The following is an 18,408-nucleotide window of genomic DNA, read 5'->3' on the forward strand; positions in this document are numbered from 1 at the left end:
ACCAACATAGCTTAATGGACGGTAACCAGACTTGAACAACAGCCAAAAAAAAGAATATTCAGGTCTCATACAATCCTGATTACATGCCCATCCCTGGGAGCTTTGAAATAAACTCGTTTTTCTGATGGGTAGGGCCAAAATGAACGCTTCTACAGTAACATACATTCTAGATTTCTCAAAAATTAATGGCCTCTAGGTAATAATCATAATCAGCCTAGATTAACTTATCTAAAGCCTCTAGGTAATCATTCTGGATTCTGGTCAGGCTCGAGGGCCCACAAGGGCACAATCTCTGAATGAGGAATATGTGTGATCTGGTTGCATAAGCCGATCCAAAATTCCAAACCAGACAAATGGACTCTGGCGAAACAGGAGAAGAGACAATGCCTTCAAATCGAAGGTCCCAGGGAATACCAATCTGCCAAATACCACTTCAAATACATGCTGTGCCTAAAGTAAGGAGGTTTTCTCCAATCTGCCAGCACACCTCTCTCTCTCTCTCTCTAACTTGGGCCCCAACCGGGTTTAGAAAATAAGGTTTTTCAAACTGAAAACGAGAAGTCATTTCCCAATCTTGTATTATAATAAAAATTAAAAAAGATAGCAAACAAAAGGCTCTAAAAGTCATCAATCATCAGTTGCCCCTATTAAAGACTGCATTATTTTATATTTCCATAACTGATTTTTTTAATAATTTTACACTACAATTTTCATCAGTAAATGACAGATTATTCATGATCTAATACTGGAATCACAGCTGGACAATGGGTTAGCAGAGAATACTGAAAATCTGCACCGACGGTCACCTTGAATATAAGTGTTAAAGCATGCAAACCGGAGAAGATATCATATACATAACCTCTTCCAAAATCCAATAGTTATTTAGAACCAAAAAAAAAAAAAAAAACAATAGTTACAGACCAATTATGCAATGCATTTTATCTTTTGTTGGCAAACAAAACTCTGAGAACTTTACAGGGAGTATTGGTAAGGTGGACGAGAGAGCATGTTAGTTCAGTTGCCTTCGGGCAAAACTTGTGACTTCTCAATAATTGATTCAATTCTCTGTTGAAGAAGGGATAGGTTAAAGCAGTTTAAAAAGAAAAAATAAAAGTCAACAATAGAAGAGAAATGGAACCTATGAAATGAAAAGACAATTAAGGTTTAAATTGGATAATAAGCTATAGATATCTTGAAATCTTAAAATTGGAAAAAAAGTGGAGATCCACACCTTAACTGATTGCTTAACTTCTTCAAGTCTATGTAGCAACAAATCACTAGGCACTGCAGTTCTAGTCTCCTGTAAGGCACGCTGTAGTGAACCTGTCACCTGCATATATAAACATAAAGCAGTTATTTAATAGCATAAAGGCATGATGATAACAAATCCATCAACAATAGAATGGAAGAATTTTGCCTACAATGTAGAATATAAAACATTGCTAATATTATACTTTTATATTTATACTGAATCCCAGAGAAGAAAGAATTTCCACTTTCTGATGCCCTTTCCTTGTTCAAATGTTTATCAAGTCAGAATACGTCAAAATGGGAGAATTCTGGACATTTCCTAGCACCTCCGACCACAAGGAGTCAAAGACCTATATCTACAATTCTACATCATGGCAGCCACCTTGCAAATTATAATATAGAATTCTGGACAACGGTAACTGTAGAAGCATGGCATTTAAAGGCTTTGAATATGCAGTTTGATGATGATGATAAATAACAAAGGTTAGGTCTGTATCCAGTCTATCCCTCCCAAGTCCCCGGATGACAAGGACCATCATTGGATAATAGCCCTTTTTGGGATTAGGCCTTCATCCAGATGGTTGTTTCTGCAACGGAAATAGGTTTCCATGAAGGTCTTATTTGGAGAGGGAGCCTTTTATTCAAACTATCCTTTCCCATATTCTTTTGTTTACTTGATCTTCCTTTCTGTTGATGCAGTTGTGCTACAAGAATTTGTTAGCTTGTCTTTCTTCTTGGTTGTGTCAAATTCCTGATTGGCTGGAGACAAAATCATGCACTGCGGACTGGGCAACCTATCATGAGTGAACATGCTGGTGTTCTGTATGAATAAGGTGAGTCCCACGTTCGCCCCACTCCTGATTGGTTTCCCTGCCCAGTGTGCATGATTTTGTCTCCAACCCATCCAGTCCTTAAAATATTAGAATAACATATCAAAGATGAGATTTTCCTCCCTCATACATTTGCAAAATATAAGGGAAAAAGATATTTCAAATTTATTTTTATGTTCTGGCCTAAACAGATAAAGCCTTGGTTATTGCTAATTTCCCAAAGAGATAATCTAAACAGAAAACAAAATATTAAACAATGAAAGCAACAACCTAGGGCCCCAAAAAATCCTGACTTGTGAATCCCTGAGATAAGCAACTCAAAAGTTACAAAACTGAACATGATCTGCAATGTTATTGTTGATCAACAAGAACAAAATCAAAAAACATAAACATCCCCCAGAGGGTACAGACAAACACAAGTCAAGAGCATTGAAGTACTACAAAGACTGTAGCCATCACAAAGAACAGAATGCAAGACAGCTTCAATGAAGGCAGCAGGCTCATCTAATAGGCCTGCTATATATTGAGCACTATGCCATCACTCTGGACCACATGGCCAATGTACCCACGCTAATAAACATTTGATGGAAAATATGAGCTTTATTAGATTATCATAAGCATCTATAGAGATATTTACTCAATTATAGTCATGCTAGTTATCACCCAAATTAATAAATTGATACAAGTTGTCAAAGAACTAGAAATTTCATAACAGCTTGATCTTTGGCCTAAGTAATCATATTACAAGAGCCTGATGATTGGAGAATCCCAGCCTGATAAGAATGTACAGTACTGACCCATATCATCCACACAAAAGCATGGTAGTACAGAAAACATTCCTCGTTTATCATTCTGAAGTGCCAGTCGTTCATTGAACTAAAATAGTATCTAAGTCTCAGACAAGCTTCAGAGAAAAATAATTAGACAGTTGGTGACAGTTTGTTTGGAACAAGTTTTGCAGAAGGGAAAAGCACTATTAAATTTTAGGAGTCATAAATCATTACCTTCCAACTTTTAGATGGTGATCTACCAACTGGTTGTGTCTCAGACAAAGATGCCATACGAACTGGTGTACTTGCCCCTTCACCAATGTGACTAGTCTTCAAGCTTATACTAACTTCTTGTATAATCTTTGCAGCTTCAGTGATAATGATCTGCATGACATGCAGAGATCCCCATAATAAAATTAAAGGATATGAATTAATCTCCAAACCATCAAATGTAGCCATCTATTTTCATTGCTAATAAAAACAACTAGAAAGGATGTTGCACATACAGAATTGTTGAAATACGAAGAGACAGGTAATCAGTGGAGTTTTGAGTTACCTTCCTCAGAAGTCCTGGGTTAGATACTCCTTGAACCTGTAGTTGATCCACAGGGGCAGCTTTTCCATGGGTTATGTGCTCAACTCTAAGTGTATGGATTCCATATACTGATTGCAAACAACCTGAAGGAAACAACTTACTAAATTTCATTAATCTAATGAAGGAATTTTTCATAGGCCATTTATCTTTTATTTTTAAAGGTATACCAACTCAAAGAAAATTGAGGCCTTTTCAATATTTGAAAATTACACCTACAGTAATTCAGATAATGCAAGAAAGGAAGGAAAGAGAGGAAGAGAATACAGGGCCCTCTGGGATTGGAGGAGTTTTCAGGAATGAGGAAGGAGTTGTTATTGCTTTATTCTCTGGCCCTATTGGAGAAGGTGACTCTCTTAGGGCTGAGATCCTTGCAGCACTTGAAGGAATTCGAAAAGCAAAGGATATAAATATCAGCCGTTTGATCCTGGAAGGTGATTCGAAGGTGGTGGTTAGCTGGTTGAAGAAAGAGGACAATGGATTGTGGAACTTTAACAATGAAAAGAAACAATTCTTATGGCTGTGTAAGGACATTGAGATACGATATAGCTGGGTGAAGAGGAGTGCCAATTCATTTGTGGATGGGTTGGCCAAGCAAGGGGAGAATAGGGAGTCTGTCTTTTGGGCTAGTTTTTAATTTTTTCTCTTTGTATTCTGTTATTGGGGAGCTAAGATATTTTATCTCCCCTCTTGTATCCATAATCCCTGTTTTCTTTTAAATTAATGAAGCTGGTGTTATTGATCAAAAAAAAAAAAAGAGAGAGAGAGGAAGAGAAAGAAGATGAAAGAAGTTTCAGCAATAGGTTGTGGAAGAAATAATTAAAGAAAATAAAAGAAGGCCCATAACTAAGAAACATAACTTTTAAACACTACTTAAAATAAATAAAGAACATTAAGGCCCATTTGGCCCATTCTCACTACACTCCCCCTCAAACTGAGCATAAATGTCAATCATGCCCAGCTTTCTTACATAATGTTGAAGCTTTGCCTTTGGGACTCCCTTAGTTAGAAAATCTGCTAGCTACTCTTCTGATGCAATGAAGGGTAGGCACACCTCTCCTGAAGCCACTCTCTCCCGAATAAAGTGTTTGTCTATCTCAATGTGCTAAGTTCTATCATGCTGAACTGGGTTGTGAGCAATGTTAATAGCAGCTTAGTTATCACAATACAACATTAGTGGCTTGCCACATGAAACACCCATCTCATTAAGGAGAGATCTAAGCCATAACAACTCAAAAACACCATGGGCCATAGCTCTATACTCTACCTCAGCTGAAGATATAGTAACCACCGACTGCTTTTTGCTTCTCCAGGAAACAATATTTCTAGCTACCACAACACAATATCCTGATGTGGATCTCCTGTTGTCCACATTTTCTGCTCAATCAACATCTGTATATGCTTCTACCTTCATGTGTCCATGTTTAGCAAATAATATACCCTTCCCAGGTTCCCTTAAGGTAGCATAACACCCTTTTTGTAGCAGCCATATGTGTGTCTCTAGGAGCATACATGAACTGGCTGATGACACTCAAAGCAAATGAAATGTTTGGATGAGTCATACATAGATATAGAAGTTTCTCCAGTAACCTTTGAAACCACTCCCTTGTTAGCTAAAAGTTCTCCATCATTAGCTGAGAGTTTATGATTCACATCAATAAGGTAAAGGTAGGTTTAGCACCAAGTTTTCCAATCTCAGTAAGAAGGTCTAGCACATACTCCCATTGAGAAATAAAGATACCTTCCTTGGACCTAGCAACCTCAATGCTCAGAAAATACCAAAACTCCCCTAAATCTTTAATTTCAAATTCAGAACTAAGAAACTGCTTGAGAGCACTGACTTCTTCTGTATTACTGCCAGTAACCACAATATCATCTACATAAACTATAAGGAATGTCACATTGTCACCAGAGTGCCTTTTCTCTTAACAAAGAGGGTATGATCTAATTAAGTCTGAGTGTAGCCAAACTAAACAGGAGCAGCCCTAAACTTGTCAAACCAAGCACGTGGGGATTGTTTCAGGCCATAAAGTGATTTCTTCAATCTACACCCCTTACCCTGCATTTCCTTGCCATATATACCAGGAGGAAGAGACATATATACCTCTTCAACGAGATCACCATTTAGGAATGCATTCTTAACATCAAATTGATACAAAGACCACTCATAGCTCATTGCTAAGGATAAAAGAACTCTCATCGAAGTCATCTTAGCAACTGGAGAAAAGGTCTAAATGTAATTTATCCCATATACCAGGGTATATCCTTTGGCAACAAGCCAAGCCTTATACCTCTCAATTGACCCATTTGCACAATACTTGATAGTGAAAACTCACTTGCACCCAACAAGTTCCTTCCAGCTGGCAAGTCAACAATATCCTAGGTATTGTTTTTATGAAGGGCTTCTATTTCAGTACTCATAGCATCCCTCCAATCTGGTGTGGTTAGAAAGGCATGGTAGGATGGGGACAACAAGCTGTAGGAAAGGTGTTTGGAAATACAATAAGTTGTACATTTCCTCTTACCTTTTGTTAAAGCAATGGGTAGGTCAAGTTTTGGAAACGAGGGTGCTGGTGGACAGGTGATGGGCATGTCCTCTCTCCAGTAACAAGGAGCGCCTGAGACGCAACTGGAGGTGTGGGATCAACCTGTGTTTGCCTTAGCCTTTGCCGCCGGTACCACCTCTAGAGAATAGGATGAGTGGAAACAACTAGAGGTCTAGTAAGAGGAGGGGGAGGATCAGGAGTAGAAGACCTCAAAGGAGAGGATGCCTGTTATGGACGCATTCCTCGAGAAGACATACCATCGCCGCCGGCAGCAGCAAGAACCTGACCCACCGCCAACAGCAGTAATGATTCAGTGATTCTCAGTCTACCCAGTTCAGCAGCAGCAGTCTCATCCAGATTAGATTAGCTTATCTTGCTTGTTCTTATCTTATTCTATTGCTCTTATCTTATCTTGTTAGTAAGTTATCAGATTAGGATTAGCTTATCTTATCCTTAGCAAGATAGAACTGGAAGTCTCCCTATTCAACAAGGAGACTCCCTCAGATTAGGACTCTTGTAATCTCCTATTTAAGGAGACACCCTCATTGAATGAAATCATCAAATTATTCAGTCAACGAGTGAGTTAGGAGAGTTGGTGATCTCTTGGACAAATCACCAAAGGCGCCAAGATAGGTTCATCACGAACAGGAAGGAACAAGGGAAAACAGGAGGTTTTCCCCGTGGACCGACCCGTGACGAGATCCTATTCTCGAGCCCTCAACAATGCCTCCACGGGAATGGGAGTAACTGTAGAGGGCTCAACACAAGACTCAACTGGAGTTGGCAAAGGGATGAAGAAAAAAACTCGAGAGATCTCTCCCCCTCAGAAGGATGGCTATAAAAAGGAACTGACTCTACAAAGGTGACATCCATGGAAACAAACCGAGTGCCACTAATGCGATCAAAACAACAATACCCTTTCTGTGTGGAGGCATAACTAAGGAAGATACACTTCTGAGCCTTGGGGTCGAACTTATGTCTTTTGGAACTAGGAATGTGGACATAACAAGTGCAATCAAAGACCCTCAGAGGAATAGAGAAAATCTCAACATCAGGAAAAAGGACTCCAAAAGGAGATTTTAACCCCAAGACTCGAGAAGGCATGCAGTTAATAAAATATTCTGGTAACAAAAAGAATGCTCCTTGCAATTTCCACAATGTGTTTGTTTTTCCTCTCCGTTACTCCATTTTGTTGTGGAGTGCGGGCACAAGAACTCTGATGAATAACCCCAAACTTTTCAAGATAGGAGGTAAGGTCCTTCTTAAAATATTCCTTAGCAGTGTCTAACTGGAATATTTTGATGTGGGTATTAAATTGAGTGAGTATGTGTTCATGGAGCTGTTGCACAAGTTTAGACACTTCAGCCCGAGAGCACATAAGGTAAATCCAAGTATATTGTGAAAAATCATCAATAAACAAGATAAAATATTTATACCCACCCATACATGGTAAATGGTAAGACCCCCACACATCAGAGTGAACAATATTAAAAGGAATAGTTAATCTTTTATTACTTGAAGGATAAGTGCTCTTACAATGCTTTGAGAACTCACAAGATTCACAATGAAGATTCGATAGACTAATTCCTATAAATAACTCTAGAGATAATTGACTCAATGAAGAAAAGGATAAATGACCCAAACGACTAGTGGACTCTGACAAATGCAGTTCTCTTAGGTTGTACTTGGCTCTGCTCAAGCATGTCTAACAGATAGATCCCATTCGCCTCATGGCCACTCCCAATCACCTTCTAAGATTCCATGTCCTGAAAACACAATATGAAGGAAAAAAGGTCATACTACAATTCAGGGATTTAGTCATATTACTAACTAAAAGCAAATTGGTATTAAGTTTGGGTACATGAAGAACAGATGATAAGGTCAATGCATTAGAGGTCTTAATGTCTCCCTTTCTCGTGATAGGGGCTAGGGAGCCATCAACAAGGGATATCTTATCCCGGCCAAAAAGAAGTTGGTAAGAGATAAATAACTGTGAAACACTGGTCATATGGTCAAAAGCATCTGAATCAATTATCCAAGGGGATTTATGAGTATATGAGACAGAAAAGCATGATGTGCAGTGGCATGAATACCTAAGTGAGCATATGTACAGGAAGGAATAGTCTTTGAAGGAGCTATAGCAATGGACTCCAAGTGACTAATGATTCAGCCATACTTCTCATATTCAGCCATGGCGGCTGCAAGCTGTTCTCCCACTAACTTCTCTCCACCCTATCCTTGTTCACCATGTAAAGAGATGGCTACATTTGCATTTCCACCTTTTCCAATTTCAGCCTTTTTTCCACCATTTTCTTTCTTGAATCTGATAAGAACGAGCTATGGATGCAGCTTCCAACATGTGTCTTTAGAGTGTTTAGGCTTCTTGCAGTATTCACAGATAACATCTTTCTACCCAGTGCTAACTTTCAACTTCATCCTAGCATTAGCATAATGATCAACCTGCGGCTCAACAAACTGAACCTGTCTTTTGCTCTCCTCACTGCTCACCATAGCATATGCCTGAGACAAAGTTACCTCATCCTTCGCTAAAACATTTTGCCTTGCAATATCATACTCCGAGTTGAGTTTGGTGAGGAACTCAAAAACCTGATTTCTCTCCACCAACCTTCTATATGTTTCTGCATCATTTGTGCAATCCCAAACAACAGTCTCCATCAGATCAATCTCTTAATCTCTTGCCAAAGAGATTTCAGCATAGAGAAATAGATTGCTAAGGGCTTCTCCCCTTGTCTAAGATTATTCACATCATGCTTCAATTTGTAAGCCCAAGAAACATTAAGCTTTTGGAAATAGGTCTCTGTGACACTACCCCACACTTCTTTTGTAGTTTCCATCCACAGGTAATGCTGATTAATGTGTGGTTGCATGGAATTCACTAACAAACCCACTATTGTGTAGTTTTCCTACATCCACCTTTCACAGGTAGGATCATCCTCCTCCGGTTTCTTCTTGGTCCCGGTAATATAACCCCATTTTCCTCTACTACACACATGTATCTTAATAGATTGAAACCAAGCTAAATAATTGGTCCCATCTAGCTTCACAGTAGTTACAGCCCCAAAAAGATTCTCCACCGACCCCCCACATGTCCAAACCCAGAATCTATGGAATATTTGGTCTCTCCTCCAGTTTGCTCCATTGAGTAAACGAATGCAAACAAAAATCAAATAAGTGATTTACTAGGCTAGATTTATTGTTCTAAGCAAAGAACAAATTAGGGTTTCACAGGGTCCTATGGGATGGATACAAAGATAGAAACTTCAACCGCCCTTTCCAAAGGTTCCAGAATTCAATCGGATCGAAACCGCCCCTAATAGAAATCAAAAGGTTACCTCTAGTTCCCAAGTGCTTGGTTCACACTGTCTCTATGACCTGTAACAAGGTTTCTCCAGTTGTATAGGGTTTCTGGGAAAAATCTCCAAGAACCTGCCCTAGGCTTCAACTAAGGATGAAAAACCTCCACAAAACTCTCCAAAAACCTTCCTAACTGGGCCACATAAGTAGTTGATTGATCAATCGACCAGTTCTCCATACACACTATGTATGGACAAAGAAAGGAGAAAAAATTTGAAAGTGAGAACCTGCTCTGATACCAAGTTGAAATTTACACCTATAGTAATTCAGATAATGCAAGAAAAGAAGAAGTTTCAGCAATAGGTTGTGGAAGAGAGAAAAGAAGAATTTGAACCTCTTTCTCTAGCCCCCTTTCATCACTTTTATTAATAATTCTAAGTCTGAGTACAATTACTTGGATGCCCTTAATGGGGCAACTAGCACTAAAGAAATAATTAAAGAAAATAAAAGAAGGCCCATAACTAAGAAACATAACTTTTAAACACTACTTAAAAGAAATAAAGAACAAGGCCCATTCAGCCCATTCTCACTACAACAATGAAGTTTTATCACTTGAAACAGGGTTTTTTTTTCCAAACAGATAGCTAGAGCCAATCTAAAAAGATGAGAGAAAAATGGAAAGGTGACAGATTGACTACAGAAATGCTTAATGGATTAAAAAGTGTGAACAAAATCTCTAATCTATTAGGGATATTAATTTTTTGAAGTTCTCTTATTCATAAATTTTTTAGGAAAATAAAAAATCTTTGCCAACTATTGATGGCTTGATTCAGAAAATTATAGATGCCTAGCCTAGTAATCTTTCCAAAAGATCGTCACTTGCAATCCTAGCACTTTTTTTTTGTTCATAGTAGGAATTTTTGGTGGCTTTCTTCCAGTGGCCTAAATGATTTTCATCCATCCATCTCTTTAGGAGAAAACACCTTCTTCCCTGAAACTTGGTATACTAATATAATTAAAAATCTAGTAATTCAGCCTATGCACCACATACATTTTTAAGGCCATCCTTTGTTGTTACACCTTTCTTTCTCTTGTACATATTTGGGAGAATAGTAAGGATGGTTCCTAGTAGTTTTCGCATGCCTAGGTAAAGCATCAACTAAATGGTGTCCAAGTCATATCTAGTCTAACTTAATAGCCTAATTGTTCTTCTGTTTCCCCTCCTTAATCATGGCAAGACTATCTCCATCACTCTATTCTCCTAAACCTACTCAGGCAAGTACCTATGTGAACTGTCAATTAGTTGCCTAGAGGAATTTAAGGACGTCAGACACCTAGTCATTGACTACTGAAAATTTGTTTATGCCTTGACTACACTATTTGGGGTTGATCGACTGATTACACCCTATTTAAAGTACTGCACTGTTTGGGGTTGATAGACTGATTAGACCCTATTTAAAGTACTGCACTGTTTGGGGGAATCACCCCCTCATTTTCTTTAATATACTGTTTTGCTTACTATCACAGGGATTTAAATTTGAATAAAACAAAGAATGCATTTTCGATTGGAAACTGTGCAGGAGGTTACCATTTAGAATGAGAAGAGAGGGGGTAATTATATATTCATGTGGCAAATTTTACAGGCAGCCATTCTATGGAAGGTTTGTGAAGAAATTAATGCAATGGTTTTAATTTTAATTATCACAGAAAAAAGGCAATCTGAGGGACTTCTTTGACAAGACACAACAACTACAAACTTTGATTGATCTCATCATACTTAGATCCAGTCATTGGATTTATACCGAGGAACTCCGAGATTTTACAATTGATGTTATCAGGATCATTTGTTCAGAGTAATAACTAGCAGATAGAGTGTACCGCAAAAGTCATCTTCTATCAGTGCATAAGCAGTTATACTGAACTTTGATGGCTGTTTCCCTTGGAATCCAAGTTTTTTAGCTACTGGGGTTTCTTTTAGGTAACCAAAAAGAAAGTTCATTCTAGTTCTTTTTGACCCTATTGGGGCTTCAATCAGAGTGGAGATTATGGACTGATAGTGTTGCTTTAGAGGCTGAGGTTAAAGTTCTTGTTTAGCCTATTTGGAACTGAGATTGATGAAAACCACCAGTCTGTGGTTGGCTGAATTAGAGATGGTGGGGAGGGTCTGTGTCTCCTTTAGCATATACTCACAAGTTATGATTGACAAAATGAGAGATGGTGAAGGTCCATGTCTCCCTCAGCATTGTATTCAAGATACCAGACTTTTGGCTGCTAGAGAGAAAATATCTCTCATCTTGAAATAAAAATAAGCCAAGTCCTCAGTTGATAATTTGGCCAGAGATAGTGTAGGCATAATAAAGTTATATTGTTGAACCACAATCCCCTTGTAGGTCATGGTTCTCCTGGATTTTGAATTGTATTTCATTGATTCTTAGTTGTGTTTGGATGGCCTTAGTGGAAAAGCATGGGTTCTACTCCCTCCTTATGAAGGACTTCTTGTATCTCCTTTTCTTTTTCTTGTTTTTTTTGCAATATTTTCTCATCATTGATGAACAAAAATCTTATTATTCACGATTAGTAAAAATATATACATTTCAATTATAAAGCTAATGCATTTGATCTCTTTTGGTCAAAACCATAGTTATTTAGCTAGCAATTTGGTTTTGCTACATGGTTCATAATTCACTAAATATTTTGTTAAATTTAAATTTTAGAGGAAACTATCTAATGTAACTATATAATTTGTCATTCCAATTTAAAGTTGCATTGATTTTGTGGATTGGTAACTATGGATAGAGGGGGCTAAATCTTTAGCAATTAAGAAATAGCACATCTATAGATTGAAAGTACCACACAAGAATATTGAAATAGATAAGTGGCATTATTGGCACAAATATATATCTAGGAACCCAATAGTCCCAATAGGTAACAATATTACAAAATGGAGCATATTAGGTCTGGGGCCACAGACCTCGAAGTTGAAAGTGGCTGCGTAGTTGGTGCAAGGCTATGTGAGTGGATGTCTCCCACATTGTAAAGGGATAAGAGAAGCAAGGGACTTATATAGAAGGATTAGCTCACAACTTAATAGCTTAATCTTTTGGGTTAGAAGTGGTGTCCAACTCTTGTGTGTAAGTCTTACACATTGTGAGAGCTCTCAGGTTTTGGCGACTCTCCTCGGTGCCCCCAACAAGTGGTATTAGAGTATGGTTCAGTTGAGCACAAGTTTTAATGAATGCATGTGATGACTCCTATGCCTCTTCTAGTTCCCCCTAGTTGAGTGGTTGGTGACAAGGGTCAACATTTCAACATGATACGCCCTGTATTGTATGTATTGTATCATATCGACAAACCCCCAAAACCCTAAATAAGGGGTGTTTCAGATTTTGACCAGTTTCAAGGGGTAGGCGGGCCTAAAACCGACCCCCTAAAGCAATTTTGAAAAGAACTACTAAAAAAAAAGTTATTAGGTATCGAAACACTCGATACACCTATTCATGCGTATTAGGTGTATTGATACTTTGAACCAAGGTTGGTGAGAGCAATTGGGGAGTGGTTCGTAAGAGTGGTTGGTGATTCCCATGGCCTAACCCACCCATGGTTGAATGGGGATGACTCTCTCCCTTGGCAACTAGTGGTTGAGTGTGGGCTCCTTATAATGATTGTAAGCTTACACAAAGGGGGGGTTTGTTAGGATTCACATGTGAGTGAATGTGTCCCACCTTGGAAAGGGATAAGAGAGGCAAGAGACTTATATACAAGGATTGGCCCACAACATAATAGCTTAAGCTTTTAGGTTAGAGGTGGTGTCCAACTCTTGTGTGTACGTCTTGCGCATTTGTGAGAGCTCCTAGGGTTTGGCAACTCCCCACTATTCCCTCAACAATTTAGTCATCAGTATGAGTGAATCAATTGATCTTGTTCCTCAAAACTAAAAAAAGTTCATAAAACTCTCAAATAATACACTTCAATCACCCTACAAAATGAAGTAATTCAGGAAGTCTAGAAACAGGTTCTACAATATGTTCATATCTTCCACATCAAATCGCATACCAGAATTTGCAGTGCATGACATTTTACATTCCCAATTTTTATATAAAATTAAAAACCACGGTTTCTTTTGTTTTGTCATTTGTGTTGTAGGCTTGTAGCAGCTGAAAATTTGATGTGTCCATTTGTGGTTCAAAGATAAAACTGCCAAAAACACAGAAGCTGCCAGTGGGTTTGGAAACATCTAACCACAAATGTCTTGCCGTGTACCTTGCTCAATAATGATGTCAATCACCAGGGCAAGAGGTATGTGCTTCTCAATCTTTATAACTCCCCAAAACGGCAAAAATGAAGGTCTTGAAACCTAAGAGAAGTACTTTCATTAGCTCCATATCATGTTAAACACAAAAAGAAGACTACAAACTGATAATACAAAGATAAAATATATGAGAAAAGTACCTTATAAACTATCTCGTCAGGTGTAACATACAACTTCCTTGAGAAAATATCCTTTTGAAGTACATATCTTCGAACAGGCAGGTACAGAAGCATAATAATTCCAACTCCCCAGGCTAAAACAAGAAGTAGCGCTATAAGGATCCATATTACCGTGTCATACTGCATGTGGCTTTCCGCCAGTTCCTCAAACGAAGCTCTGTACAAAATCCTCCCAGGAATTTCTGCTTCTTCATCATCAAAATCAGCTACAGGATCTGCAAGTAGGAGCTGATTCGATGAACTATGTTCCCGTAAACCGATTGCATGACCCGTCAGCATTCCTTCAAGCGGAAAACAAGCAATAAATACTTAAAATCAGTAAAAGAAATCCAAAACTTTTCACAAAAACATAAGGATATAGAATTTTCAAAAAATAAACGTGTATAGTCGGACTGAATTGAGCTCGTGAATTCTATAATGACAAATGCTAGGCAGAAAACTATTTAGCCCTCTAAGGAGAAGCGGCACTGAGGATCATTTTATTGAGCAAAAGCTTTGGAATGGAAATTGCACAACCATAGTACTAAAAAGTAACATTTGAGATAAGTTTATCAGATCTAATACATTTTCAAGCAGCTACAACAGAGAGATTATTTTGTTATCATTACTTATACTCTTTTGATATTTTCTTCTCTCTTCTTTGCCATTTAGTACACAGTAAGGACTCATAAAAATATCGAATTGCATACCGTTTTCGAAAGGTTTCATAAGAACATACGCGATCGTTGAATGGCGAAGTACAGAAAATTAGTAGAACTCGTCAGCGAGTCGAGAAACTTGCATCCAGAAGAGTTGGACGGAAAGGAGTTGAGTTTAAAGATCAGGAAATTTCTGTTAGGGTTTGCATGTTCAGATTTGAAGGAATTAGGATGACCTTCAGCTGCTATTATTGGCGGTTTGGTGCTTCAATCAACAGACCGATGGCCGAGCTACCAGTCATGGCTGTGTTTTAAAAAGATGCAACCCCATTGAAGTTGCTAGACCTGGAATTTGGTGTATTATCATCCTTTGGCCAAATCAACGGTGGAGGATGCCACGTGTAGGCGAATGGAACACAACGATGTATGGTCCCAGCGTGGATATTGTGGGCCAGAGAAATATGCTTGAAACGCGAGTACACGAGCACTGTACGCTATTTTATCGCAAGCGTAATTCTGGAGGTGTAAATCGGGCCGGGCCGCGGGCGGCCCGGCACGACCGCTAACGGGCCATGCCAGGCCCGGTACGGAGCTTTGTGCCATGCTGGGCCGGGGTTTGAGGCCCATGGGCCGACATGGCACGGCACAACAGCACGTGCCATGTCACTCGCAGCCCGCATGTCGGTACAGCCTAGCCCGCAGCATGGCATGTCCTGCCAGGCCCATAACGGGCCGTGTTCGGCCCACTTGGGAATATAGCCGTTGGGCTCCCAACGGCTAGTTTCAGCTTTTAGGGGAGGTTTACAGAAATACCCCCCAATAACTATAAACAGACATTTGGGGGGTACTTCTGTATTTTGCTTATGAGGGCTTGAAAAAATGACATAAATGTGCCCCCAACAACTATATAATAACTAGTTTAGGGGGGCATTTTGGGTAAAGTTATAAGTAACTTTACAATAACCAAAATACCCCTCCCAAAAACTAAATAATAGATAGTTTTTTGGGTATTTTGGGCAATTGAATTATGTTCAATTCCTATAAATAGCCCTATCCTCCACCATTCTCATCACACCAATTCAACAATTCTCTTAATTCTCTCTCTCTCATACTCATACATTCTCAATTATCTGCAATCTGAGAAATTCTGATTAGTTGATTGTCTGATTCTGCATTCTCCAATTCTCAAGTCTCAAATTTATCAAAGTTTTAACTTTCAACAAGAAGAAGGCTTGCTCAACTAGCTCAAGTATCTCAATTCGGGAGGCTAGGACGTTGAAAGGCTTCAACCATTGAAATCAAGTTGGGATTTTGAACCGGCAATCCGGGTAAGTCGAATTATATTAACTTTTATCTTTATAGAATTAAAAAAAAATGGTCGGCCCTTCTCAAAATCGATTCCCCAACATGTTCACCATGGATGACATTCAATCGCATCACGATAGTATTAGTGTTAGCATTGATGCCAATGCGTTTGATGTCGATGGAAGTGTAACTTTCACCCCCGATAGTAGTGATACTAGGGGGAAAAGGAGGGCTTCTAAGTTGAGTAGCCCAATTTGGAAAGTTTTCAAAGTAGAAAATATTGAGGGGAAGGGGAAAATGGCCGTTTGCCAAAAATGTAAGAAAGACTTTAGTTATTGTAGCAAGGGAGGTACGGGTCATTTGAGTAGACATTTGCTCACACATGAGCGAGAGAAAAATGAATGGAGAGAAACAACCCAAACACAAATTGGGAGGGGGACTAGTTTTGGTACATTTAGATATTCACAAGAAAAAAATTAGACAAGAACTTGCTAAGTATATTGTACATGCAGAACAACCAGTTAAGTTAGTTGAAGATCCAAAAGTAGAAAACTGATTGCGTAGTTCTGTAAACCCACAATATAAAAAAGTTTATAGGAATTGATGCTGCACGATCCGGGCACTCCTAGCTGGCTGCTGACTGGCTCCTTGTTGGCAACGGATGGCACCTGAGAAGATGGAAAGAAGGATTCCCGGGGATTTACCCGGTGTGAATACTCCGAAGCTTAAGTCAGAACGCTGGGGAAGGAGAAAAAAGAGAGTGCAAAAGCTAAGAGTGTAGGTCGCACTTTATCAATGTGCTCAAGAGATTAGCTCGCGAGTAGGTAAAGACTCAGGTTTAGGATATGAGTGCTGAAGTATTCAAAAGTCAGAGAGAGAGCTTCTCTTTTGCCTCATGGGCTTTTATAGGGAAGGTACTGTCAAATCGAGTGTAACCGCCACTGGGCCCCTGCCGTAGCCGTTACCTGCCAGGGTTGCGCAGGTGATCTTTGCAACATATCTCTTGCTCGGATGAGTGACACGTCTTAAAGGGGCAGGCACGCTTCCGCCTACTAAGAGACGTGGGTGCAGACTGATGAAAGGACAGGGACTGCACTGTCAGTTAAGAAACGTGGCACAGACTGATCGATACAGTTTGTCAGGTAGAAGCTTCCTGAGAAACGTCCGTGCCGCTCACTCGCGAGCTACTTTGTAGCGAGCTTAGGAATACTTTGAGGTTACCCTTACTAAGGTTGTTCTCTGGGGTGACTTATCCGCTCGGGGGCTGGAGCGAGCTGATTTCCCTAGTACGCGAGCTAAAGCAGTCTTGGAGTATCCCCTTCTGGGTAGCTCGGGGAACCCGGAGCTCGTGTTGTAGCGAACACCTACAACGAACTATGATATAGCGAGCTGCTTTATGGGCTCGTTACTTAGCCGTCGTCAGGCTATGATGCTAGCTATTGCCCATGCTGAGTCAGGTCCACGTGTCATCATTTCATAGGTCGGGTCAAATCATCCTCCATCAATTTCCCCCCACTCCTCGAGCTAAGAGTGTTGCCTTAGCGCAAAGAGTTCATGAAGTATGATGGACTGATTTGACCAAAATTCAACCTTGATTGACTGCTCACATTAAATGCGTTCACGGGAATCGAGAGATTTTTTGAGCTTTTTGTATTCCGAAAGTGTGCTGAGGTGGCTTTTAACTCTGGATGTCGTGCAGTCGTCATTACCTCAATCATGGGGGACGTGTAGCCAACCGCTTTTCGGTTTCAGAAGTCGTGCGGTCTGCACACCTGCGAACCATCCGATCTGCCTTAATCTGGGCCGTTGATTCGGAGGCACGAAGTCTATAAATAGGAGGGCCCTCTGGGTCTCACTCTCTCATGCCATCTTGCTGTCTTCGGATTCTGAGGTCGCACATCTGTCAAGTCTACTCGAGTTCCTCACTTTACTTCATCCCATCCTTTTCAGTGAGTCTCGATCACTATCAGTCATGTCTGGGTACCCGTACCATAGTCGCCACCAGGGCGGTGGCCAGGGTGATGATGCTCCCTCGAGTTCGGGGGGAGCTTGGGAACAGGGCCCGGGGGCCCAGGAGACCTCCGGCAACGGAGCCTCCACTTCCTGGGGAAGGGAGCTCGATACTTTCGGCCCTTCCTCTATGATAGAGGGGAGGCTTAGGTCTTTAATCAGCTATTTCCACCTCCCCAGGGACCTTGTTTACTGCCTTCCCACCGGTAACTTTCCGTGGGAGCATGGTCCCAACGAGATAGTTATCTATCAGGAGCAGCTCGAGGCTGGCCTGCGTCTCCCCCTGCACCCCTTGATAGTGGAAGTGCTAAACCACTTTAACGTCACTATCGATCAGCTTCATCCCAACGCCATTCGGAACATGGTTGGGACTATATCCTTGTGTTGTGAATATTGTATTCCTTTGAACCTCAACATTTTTTCTGCTATCCTCTGTATAAAAAATGCCACTCCCGGGGCTCCACCAGAGAGGCGTCTCTACTACTTCTCTACCCGTCGTGGCTACAAGCTCTTATATGAGCTTTCGAATAAAATTCCCGTCTAGAAACGAGATTATTTTTTGGTCTGCAACCCTGAAAGGTGGCCTTTCCCTACTTCTTGAAGGGGCGCCATCTAGGACTCCGTGGTCAAGCTGGACCCTGATACTCAAAAAATGATGATGTC

The 18,408-nt window shown here is 40.1% G+C and overlaps 1 protein-coding gene across 3 annotated transcripts; it reads right to left on the minus strand.

Moving 5' to 3' along the window:
* Positions 1–783: 783 nt before the first annotated feature.
* On the minus strand, positions 784–14,777 carry LOC104596133 (uncharacterized). 3 transcript variants are annotated; one of them, XM_010257164.3, is made up of 7 exons: positions 14,482–14,777; positions 13,754–14,073; positions 13,565–13,658; positions 3,408–3,529; positions 3,086–3,235; positions 1,232–1,330; positions 784–1,065 (listed from the first exon to the last, which is right to left on the minus strand). In XM_010257164.3, the coding sequence occupies exons 1-7, from the start codon at positions 14,498–14,500 to the stop codon at positions 1,015–1,017; spliced, it is 855 nt and encodes a 284-aa protein (XP_010255466.1). In that variant the 5' UTR covers positions 14,501–14,777; the 3' UTR covers positions 784–1,014. The 3 variants fall into 3 exon arrangements, 2 of the variants coding, with proteins under 2 accessions (XP_010255466.1, XP_010255465.1); XM_010257163.3 differs by having other exon boundaries at positions 13,544–13,658; XR_016080795.1 differs by lacking the exon at positions 784–1,065 and adding an exon at positions 2,879–2,985 and having other exon boundaries at positions 13,544–13,658.
* Positions 14,778–18,408: the final 3,631 nt, after the last annotated feature.

This window comes from Nelumbo nucifera, chromosome 1 (genome assembly GCF_055504915.1).
Source record: "Nelumbo nucifera cultivar China Antique chromosome 1, China Antique-T2T, whole genome shotgun sequence".
Taxonomy (NCBI): domain Eukaryota; kingdom Viridiplantae; phylum Streptophyta; class Magnoliopsida; order Proteales; family Nelumbonaceae; genus Nelumbo; species Nelumbo nucifera.